The 10,908-nt window shown below is 34.7% G+C and overlaps 2 protein-coding genes across 20 annotated transcripts in view; one reads left to right on the top strand and one right to left on the bottom strand.

Annotated features, from left to right (window-relative positions):
• gpr155b (G protein-coupled receptor 155b) overlaps window positions 1-10,908 on the top strand; it is a 698,693-nt gene that overhangs the window by 405,468 nt on the left and 282,317 nt on the right. The window lies entirely within an intron of this gene.
• Window positions 3,260-10,908, bottom strand: part of cobll1a (cordon-bleu WH2 repeat protein-like 1a) — a 38,441-nt gene continuing 30,792 nt past the window's right edge. For 13 of the 19 annotated variants that reach the window (XM_073953699.1, XM_073953701.1, XM_073953703.1 and 10 more), the window contains one exon: window positions 9,853-10,340. In XM_073953699.1, the coding sequence (XP_073809800.1) occupies window positions 10,337-10,340 (4 nt within the window). In that variant the 3' untranslated portion in view covers window positions 9,853-10,336. Of the gene's footprint in view, window positions 5,483-8,350; window positions 8,531-9,852; window positions 10,341-10,908 lie in introns of those variants that run through there. The other 6 variants (XR_012407660.1, XR_012407661.1, XR_012407664.1 and 3 more) reach the window with 3 other exon arrangements.

Raw genomic sequence — 10,908 nt, 5'->3', positions numbered from 1 at the left:
GTCATTAAATATGAAATAAGAAATTAACATTGTATAGTTTCATTGTCTGTTCAGTTGAATTAATGGAAACAAAATGAGCCTTCTTGTAAAGCGTTAACAAACACACATATAAAGAATCAAACTAATTTCAATGAATATCTCGGCCATGTGAGATCTGATAAATCGGGCAAAAAAAAAAAAGTATTAATTCTTCAATGGAGTCAATCTAGGGCCATATATACCTGCAAAATAAAAGAAAGTTTTGCAAACAAACAAATTATTGAGCAAAAATTTAAAAATAAATAAATGCAAATCTCTAAAAAATTACAAAGCAAATTTAAATTTTGATAAAAAAATATTTTGCTGAAAAAAAATTAAGAACTGCAAAGGGAAAATTAAGTTTTGAGAAATAAAAATGAAATTTGCTAATAAAAAAGAACTGCAAATAATATCAAACAGTGCAAAAACTAAATAATTTGCAATTAAAAAGATAAAAAAAATGTATATTTGTACAGCTTTGACTGAACGGGTTTTGTAAAGGCAATGCAATAAAATGTTTAGTAAATTAATTCTCAAAAATTAATTAGTAAATGCGGAAATTAACTATAATTAATAAATGATGTACAAGTACTTTTCATTCTTAATTCATGTCAGCAAATACATTAACTAACGTAACCTTATTGTTAAGTGTGTAATATGAGTTATTAAATATGAAATAAGAAACTAACATCGCCCATAGTTTTCATTGTCTGTTTAGTTGCATTATTGTTAACAAAATGAGCCTTCTTGAAAAATTATTAACAAATACACACATAAAGAATCAAACAAATGTAAATGAATATATCGTGCATGTGAGACCAGATAAATGTGAAAATGTTGTGTTTAAAAATAAATAGTTTATTAAGTCTTCAAGCATGTTGTGCTGTGATGAACATCATTGTGATCTGAATGCTTAAATCATAAATAAATGTCCACTTTGTTTTAAAGTACCCACAACAACAATAATAATCATGTGTATTATCATGACATTGTATTATATTGTATTAAATATTAAGATAGATATATGATATTAAATATTGGCACACATCTCAAATCATTATATATACAAAATTCTCTTTTCATTTTTACTTTCTTCTGTTAGGAGGAATGAAGTCATGTTTATAATTTTGGTACTTACTTGCTAATATATGTATATTTCAATAAGTACGGTGTGTAATGAAGCAGTCACTGTATATAAAAAGAATATATAATGTGCACGATAACTCATATTAAGACATCCGGACACATTCAGCATGCATTCAGTGTACGAAAAAATGTAAAAAGTCGAGCCCCCATTCACCAACCTCAACATCATCTCATTCTAATCCACATTTCTTATGTTTGCTAATTACAGAGCCACTCATGTCCCTGTCGCCGATTATCATTTCGCATAAAAGGCACAAGTTTAGCATAAATTACGAATATTTCTGCATATTAGCCAGTGAAGCCGTGACATGTTAATGACCCTGGTGTCAAATGGCAGAGAAAATGAAAGAGAGATAATCTGACAGAATGAGAAATAGAAAGAATAAACACCGAAAGAGCCTGAGAAAAGAAAGAGCACCTTGACATTTAGAATTGTTTTAATTACTTTTCATCACTAAAAAATGGCCTGTTTTGCTAATATGCAGACGCATCTGAAAGCAAAGCAAAGATTTGAGAAGAAAATATTTTTTTATATTCTTTAAGGTGAGACACTGCAGGCGAAGTTATTTTTTATTATATTTTTTTAATATATATATATATATATATATATATATATATATATATATATATATATATATATATATATATATAAATATATATATATAAAAAAAATATATATATATATATATATATATATATATATATATATATATATATATATATTTTTTTTTTTTTTTTTTTTGCATCTGTTAATGGTGTTTACACTTTTAGGTGTTCCACTTTTAGGTGTTTCTTTTATAGCACTTTATCGATGAATGTCAGTAGATTTTAAATACAATACGTATCTATATTCTGAAGATTTTGCTGAGGGGTTTTTGTCCTGATTATATACAACATTCTAGCAAAAATATTTATTTTCCCTCAGTTATTTTCTGAATTATGAAGTGATAAAACAAGATACTCTAAGTGAGACAAAGTTGAGAAATTAGACAATGTGCTGTAATTCATTTGCTTGCTCCAATTGTCCATTTGTGGACTAAATCTAGTGCGTGTCTGTGTGTGTGTGTTTGTGTTTAAGGGCAGGGAGGAGAGGCCATGCGCACTGCATTGTGGGGGTTAGAATGTGGTGACATCAGAGGAAATGTCAGAGATTGTGGGAGGCAGAGTTAAAGAGAAACTCAGCTCCCTGCCTGAAAGCCTTACTGACATTTTTGGACAGTCGGAAAGGTCAGGCATACCTTCAGATGAAGACTATTACTCCTTATACAATACACTCAGGTGGGTAAAACGTTGTCGTTTTTTTTACCATATTTTCTTGAGACTGATGCGAGTGTGTTGTTCACAGAAATAACATACACATGAAAATGTATTCAGTCATTTTCTTGTCGTCTTAGTCACTTTATTAATCCGGGGTCGCCACAGCGGAATGAACCGCCAACTTATCCAACAAGTTTTTACACAGCGGATGCCCTTCCAGCTGCAATCCATCTCTGGAAATGAAAATGTATAATATTTCCAAAATTGATAAAATATTCCATAATTTAAAAACTCCAAAGTTGAGCTTGTTGATACAAGGTTATGCACTAAGTTTTAATAAGGACCAACAATGATCAAATATTTTCATTACTTTTTTGAAAATACGCAAGTTACGTTTTAGTTTAATTAATTAGCTTTTTAAAAATTGCTGAATGGGGCGTAACGGTGGCGGAGTGTGTTGCACGATCACCTCACAGCAAGAAGGTTGCTGGTTCGAGCCTTGACTGGGTCAGTTGGCATTTTTGTACGGAGTTTGCATGTTCTCCCCGTGTTAGTAACTCAAAAGTAATGTAACATATTACTTAAAATAAAAAGTAATGCAATTAGTTAATTTTTTGGGAGTAAATCAATATTGTAATGCATTACTTTCAAAAGTAACTGTGTATATAGGGCAGCGCAGTGAGTACCGCTGTTGCCTCACAGCAAGAAGGTCGCTGGTTCGAGTGCGGCTGGACCAGTTGGCATTTCTGTGTGGAGTTTGCATGTTCTCCCCGTGTTTGTATGAGTTTCCTTCAGGTGCTCCGGTTTCCCCCACAAGTTCTTATATTTTTTTTTTTCTGGAAAAATCTTATTTCTTTTAGTTTGGCTGGAAAATAAAAAAAGATGTGACTTCTAAAAAAATATTAGAATTAATTATTAAAATTATTTGTATTATTAGTATTGTATTGCCTAGAGATCAATCATTGTTGTCAAATAGCAATAATCTTGTCTAATTAGCCTAATTTGCCTATAGTTAACCTATTTATGCCTTTATATTTCATCTGAATACTAGTCTCTTGCAAAATCACTAATAAAATATGTACTGTCATCATGGAAAAGACAAAGCAGTTATTAGAAACTTGTCATTAAAACTATTATGTTAAAAATTTGTTCTCTCCATTAAACAGCACTTGGGGAATATTTAATAAAATAATCAAAATTTCTCAAGAGGGCTAATTATTTTGTTATGAATATATGAATTATCAGGCATATATATCAAATACTACAGGCCAAAACTCCTACTTTTAGTCTGCTTTGTCATTGAACTCCTTGACCCATCAGAGTCTAATAGATTTGGCTGGATTCTTTAAGTGCAGATATGAGTCTGACAGCTTCATCTGAGGTCTGTTCCATCTGAGACAGACTTTATGTAAATAAGTTTGGCTGTGATTGTTAATTAGGGCTCAGGGTGATCAGTATTCATGAGTGTGTGTGTGTATGTGTGTGCGGCGCGGGGGTTGAGGGAGCTGATCTGCCTTCACTGACCAGTAGGAAGTGTTCGCGCCACAAACTTGCTGGAATACTGATGAGCGAGGTGAGAAAGGCACGAGTCCACCGGGACAAGCAGACGCTTCCTCCATCTCACGCTCCACCAGTGGACTTCACACAAGGTGCATATTTAAACACACATCAGCTGTGTGTGTCTGAGGATTATGGAGAATACTCAACATGAAAATGCATCAAAACATGACATATACAGTAAAAGAGAATTAGGAAATATTACCCCAAAACAAGGTCAAGGTGATGCTACAGCAGGCCTACGTGAAGAATGTTGATTAATATTGTAAAATACAGCCAAAAAATGTACAGACTTAACAAATAACAAGCCAATTGAAACAAGCCAATTGAAATTCAGAAAATTGAAAATTAGTTGAAACTAGTGAAACAAGGTTATTTTGAGCAGACATACACACACCTTATAGTCAACATAGTCAACATAAAATGGGTCATTGGGTCTTGTTGCGAATTACATCTAATTTAGGGTGCTTTCACATCTGTGGTTCGGTTCATTTGGTCAGAACCAAGGGCAACAAATGATAGATTGTAGCATTCTTCTGCCGTTTTTGGGTCTTTTTCACACCACACTGATTGCTTTGGTCCGAACCAGTTGAAAAGAACCAACAGCGAAGGCACATCTCAAGTCACTTTCTCGAAAATTGTTGGTAAGCGCTGTCAACAAATATTTTTCTTCCACATTCCATAATGCATAGCGCATCGGACTATGGCAGCTGAAATAGTCTAAAAAAGGTGCAGTATTTTTTGCGGTTGGGTCTGTTTTAGTTAGGATCATGTTCTCATCACGGAAAAAAAAAAATTAAAAATTCGCTCCAGGGCTGGAAAAGTGGACCGAGGCCACCTCTTCAAGGAGTGCGATTGCTACATTCACCCCTGCCCAAACGAACCGCACCAAGAGGGACAACGAACTGTAGTGCGATTCAACCAAACTAAATAAGGCAGGTGTGAAAACACCCTAAAAGGTTTCTGAAATGAGGAAAAAATATAGGGTGGTCCATGATTTCATCCAACCCAGGCTCATTCTGATTACATACCCTTATATACATTTCTGGAGAGAGCAAAAACCATCCTAGGAGCTACATTTTTTTTTGCAGTTTTTGTTTTCACGAATCCACAAGAGGCCGCTGTGTACGCTTTTTTTTTTCTCTCGCAAGTGCCATTCATGCCTGCTGTTCTCACGTAAATCCACTAGAGGCCGCTGTCGAATGACTGAATAACTGACTGACTGACTGGCTAATCGACTGACCCCGCCCACCTACTTTCCTAAACCCAACCACAGTGTTTTAAAAAGCAATCTAGAAAAAGAAAAGCTCCCTGACATTTTCAGATTTTACCACATTCTCATCCTGTTATATATTTTATTTTATTTTTTATTAAGCTTTTGTTTTTTGTCTTACCTGCTTTCTGGAGCCGTTCTTCACCAGACAAGAACTCTATTGTCGCATTCATCTGCGCTGTGCATCTCACCAGTGTTCGCTTGGGTTTCCTCCGGCTGCTCCGGTTTCCCCTATGGTCCAAAGACATGCTCTATAGGTGAATTGGATGATCTAAATTGAACTAATGAATGTGTGTGTGAATTTGAGAGTGAATGCGTGTACTGGGTTGCAGCTGGAAGGGCATCCTCTGCGTACAGTGTATGATGGAATAAACTAAATTAGCCGTACTGTATATGTGTGAATGAGTGTGTTTGGATGTTTCTCAGAACTGGGTTGCAGCTGGAAGGGCATCCGCTGTGTAAAACATACGCTAAATAAGTTGGCGGTTCATTCTGCAGTGGCGACCCCTACTGAATAAAGGGACTAAACCGGAGGAAAATGAATGAATGAATAAAATAAATGATAGACAAATATGTATTAAACTGAATAATAAGATATGCAATGCAAAAGTTTGATAATAATAGCTTTACGAAAGGCAGTTAATTGAACATTTATCTGGATTAAACACTTACTTTGCATAGTAAAAAGACTTTTTTAATGCATATTGTATTAAAACAATTGAAAATATGCTGAATTTTTTTTTTAAGTGCATGTTTGTCTATCTGTTATGCAATCAGAACTCAAGAGTTTTTAAAGTGTACCGATTGCTTGTGAAAATTCCACCTAAGCAATTTTAAAAAGTCTAATATACAGTTAAGAGTTCAAATTAGGTAATTATTGTACTAAAAACCTGCCATTCATGGCTCACCAACTGACTTTTATACACAAGCGTGGATCAAACTAGCTTTATAAAATACAAAACATACATAGGTCAGGTGACCAATAAAGCCCACCTAACCTCAGCCAGCGGTGGCAAACATATACCCGCGGTGTTCGCGACCACACGTGGGTTTCAATAGCCCAATTTGATGAAAAGCACCTCATTGTGCTTAGCGGGGTCCTATTCAATCAGCCGTGCCTGTTGGAAAACCGTTCCTACACACCACGGAGAGGTGTTTCAGAGGGCAGGAAAACACGCCTCGAAAATGAGACGAGGAAAAATCTGAAATGGCTGAAGGTCTAAAAGGTGGAGATGCAACCACTCTGCAGGCTGCTGCGGCCTTGAGAGAGTCCTCTTCAAACAAAACGCTGGCAAGATAAATAAACTTCATCCTTTTTAATGTCTTCGACTGCCCAGAGAATAAAGCAACACCAAATGCAGTTTTATGAAGCCTATAAAACTTGTTCTTGGCAGACAAGGAAATCTGTTACTAGGGTTTTTTTTTTTTTTTTTTTTACAAAACCTACAAAATAGAGTTGTGGTTAAAAAGCTGGCCTCTGTGATTTGACCTTTGTGTAAAAAAGGAGAGTTGTTCTGCAAGGTATGTGAGAGTTACATCAGGATCAGTGATCTAGAAAGAGTTTGATGGGTCTTTGACAAAGACATAAGCAGAACTGGGTTCTCAGATTGGGTTGTTGCTTTTCAAGAAAAGAAAAAAATTGTCCCTCCAAAAAAATCCAATGTCAGCTTGTTGTGGTTGTTGAAGTGACCACTTTTACATTCATAATGCTAATATGCTTATAACTACTATCACAACGAACAAGTAGCAGTGTGATATGGCTGTATCTGGTGGGAGGCGTGCCTTAGTGTCCCACCAGTGACTATATACAGTCATATCGCACTGCTACAAGTGTGATATTGCGTTTATATGACAGTTTGACGGCATAATTGTGTATATAAAAAAGAAAATCAAACACGAGAGTCTAAAAACCCTTTTGTAAGAGGAACTACTTTCTTCCACCATTCATTCACATCTGCAGCTGATGTCAGAACAGCAGAAATCGTTGCTATTTCACAAACGTTACTTTAGGGCAGGGCTGCCCAAACTCGGTCCTGGAGAGCCGGTGTCCTGCATATTTTAGTTCCAAACCCAATTAAACACACCTGAACCAGTTAATCAAGCTCTTTCAAGGTATACTAGAAAGCTCCAGGCAGACTAAACTGGGGCTAAACTTTTCAGGACACCGGCCCTCCAGGACCAAGTTTGGACTCTCTTGCTTTAGAGCTAGTATTGGAATGATTCTCTAGCAGATCTAGACATCAACATAGAATGTCACTTACTTGTTTTCTAATGATTTTGTATGAGTGCTGCTTTTGCAGAATATCGCATGGCTGACAGCCAATCAGATTTGAGAACCAGACAGAACTGTTGTATAAATTAATTTAAATAATTTAATAAAAATTCATACAATATTACAAACTTAAAAAATTTAATGGGCTGAAACTAAAATATAGGTCAAATCTTGCAAACTGCAAACACACACACACACAAAAAAAGGATGTATTTGCCCTCAGAGACATGGCATTTTAGTGTCAACTACAAAAACAAGTTAATTTAAACAGATTGTTCAACCCAAAATGAAAATTTACTCACCTCAAGTGGTCCAAACCTGTATGAGTTTCTTTTATTCCGTTGATGCGAAAGTAGACAAGAAAAAAGAAAACAAAACAAAGCTTTTTTTTCAAAATATCTTCTTTTGTGTTAAACAAAAGAAGGAAAACCAACAGGTTTGGAACAATTTTCATTTTTGGGTGAACTATCCCTTTAAGTTTAGTGATCAAATTTGAACAATGTGTTTAATACAGCATTCTAACATTTATATGCACACAACATAATTATCTTTGCATTGCAGTTTTAGTAAAAAAAAAAAAAACTGTTATAGACAGGTGTAATTCACTGGGTCACTGCCAACTCTATATTCTGCTAATATTCATGTCACTTTTGAAACATGCATATACAGTGTTAAAAAGGGTTGGAACCCATCACTTAGGTCTCACAAACAAAAGACAGCAAAATTGATGTCAGGTTAAAGTAAACCACTGAATTTCTGATTCCACAAAGAACTTCCATATTAACTTCTATATCCATATTAATCTTTAAAACAGATATTCAGGCATCACTGTGAAAAACACATTTATTTATGTGTCTCATATAACAGGAAAAAGGCAGGTAAATTCAACTCCAAACCATTGCATTTTCTATGCAGTCTATAACGAAGCCGGAATCCGCCCACTCTGGCATCGCTGACACACTATGCACAGCTCTTGAACACTTCTGGCTCTTGGTGCACACTTCCCCCTAGTGGACATCCTGACAGTTACACTTATGGATGAAATAGCTGGATCATTTTTTACCCACTCTCGTTGATCTCCTTCATCAAAAATAACTAAATTTATTCAGGTCATTTCATGCATTTAAGAGGCATACATTAGTGTTTCAAAAAAATCCTACGTCAACTTAATATTCTTACATAGGAAACCATCATAATTCAGCTAAAGATCATTTACGAGGAATTTAAAGTACCCAAGTCTTCTGTCATTTTTCATGTGACAGACACAATGGAATCAATAATGACTGACAGATCACTTTTACACACAACTTTCTGCAGTAAAATGGTTTGAAATTGTGCGAGATAGTGATTTATCATCCTCAGGTCATGTACTTCTGGGAATTTATGCACCAACTGAGTAAAGTTCACTGTCTAGCACAGAAATGCTAACATTGCATTAAAGCATTATACACTTAAAGGTGGGATAATGCAAAATTCTTAAAGACTTGAAACCGTTTAGCACTTTCAATTCTAGCAATTATCTCATTACTTACAATCTATCAACCTGGCACCCATTTAGATCTAAGTGATGTTTACAGTTTGTGTGTTAAGTTTAAGCTTATAGTTAAGGTTATGTGCTTCTACATCACTGTTACCCAACTATAAACTCCATTCGATTTTAGGGAAAAAAATTAAAAATTGGTTAGGTTTAATGAGGTATGGATTACATTTTTAAACAGGAATGATGTTCCAGGATCAACATGGCTTCCTACAAGGCAAAATCACACCGCCTGTACTGTGGTGGACAAGTCCCTTTCATTAAATTTATTTTTAATCTCTATGTGGCTTCTGTATCCGTATAGAACAAGAGGCATTTAACTCTTTATAGTTATTTTTGGAGAACACCGTATGTCCCCTTCCTTTTTTGAATAATAGCATTGACAAGATTTACACACCAAACCAAAGAAGTTTCTAAAAAACCGCAAGCGCACAAGGCAGACTTCAGCACATCTTATAAATCACCTATAGCATCATTTACTCACCCTCACCTTGTTGACTTTCTTTTTATATGAACACATAATAACATATTTTGGAAAATGTTGTTTAAAAAAAAAAAACACAAAATGGTTGTCGATCCCTTCGACTTCCATTTTTTTGTCCCCAATGGAAGTCTATGGGACATCAACTTTTTTGCTATCTAAATTTAAGTAAAATGTATTTACTTTTAAGAAAGTTCAAAACATCAAATGTTTGTAAGAAGTGGAGCTGTCAGTTCATTTTCACTTATGAGTAAACTGTCCTTTTGTATTGTCCTCTAAATATGAATAAGGAATTGTACTTTGCTCGCAATATTTTCGAACAAATTTTATTTGCGCTCAAAACTGCAAGACACACAGAAAAGAGTATCATGGCAAGTTTCTTTGAACTAATTTCTTCCAAAATAAAAGGCAATTCAGAAATATAAGGCTTCATTGACATACAAAATATATACATACTGTATGAATACATGCATGCGTGTACCCTGAGTGTATTTAGTTGGGGCAACATATACTTTTAGTATAATATTATTCTTGAGAGAGATGCTGTAAAATGCCAGAAATAAATGTCTCTCTGAAAATATTCTTTGGATAAATATCAGCAAACGGGTATCATCATACAACCAAAACATTCATTATGATAAAACACTAAATCAAGTAATCATGTTGACAAACAAGGAGTAATTATATCGGAATAATGAATACCATAAGTGTGTCCTCCTCCTCTTCATTCTGGTGAAGAATACTTTTCCTTATTTAAAGTTTAATGAACACTTCCATGTTCAAAATGGATATCAGTTACCTGAAGAAAAACAAAAAACACCATAGTAAATTCCATCTTTCTGCAAGAGAATTATTTCACTTGTATCACTGAGTTACTATTTTAGTTTTGTTACGTTTAGTTTTGTTTTAAGGATATATGTTTTTTACATTGGTAACACTTTATTTTATTGGTCCATTTGAGTATTAGCAGACTGTCTGCTGAATATCTGTTGATTCTGCTCCTTCAACAGACATTTACTGACTATAAGAAACTTTGCAAGTACATGTCAATTTACACTAACTCTAAGCCCAAACTAACAGTCTACTTATAATCTAATGAGAATTAGTTGGCATGTAGATGCAATGTAACTAAATTTAACAAACGGACCATCAAAATAAAGTGTGACCTGACTTTTTATATGCAATGCTTTATTTTAATTCTATCTGTTGTTCATTCAGGAGAGTAATAGGGTATATGCCGAAGCATGCTAATAAGATTTTTAATTTGTCAGTAACCTGGGTTAAACGCTTCCAGCCAACTGTATGCCAATGCAAAAACCGACGTGTTTAAGGGCTGTTTTCTTTAAAAATCAGTGATCTCCACTAGC

The sequence above is a fragment of the Danio rerio genome, chromosome 6 (assembly GCF_049306965.1).
Source record: "Danio rerio strain Tuebingen ecotype United States chromosome 6, GRCz12tu, whole genome shotgun sequence".
Taxonomy (NCBI): domain Eukaryota; kingdom Metazoa; phylum Chordata; class Actinopteri; order Cypriniformes; family Danionidae; genus Danio; species Danio rerio.
Note: the sequence above shows the minus strand (reverse complement) of the source record. Positions and strands in the feature narration are given on the sequence as shown.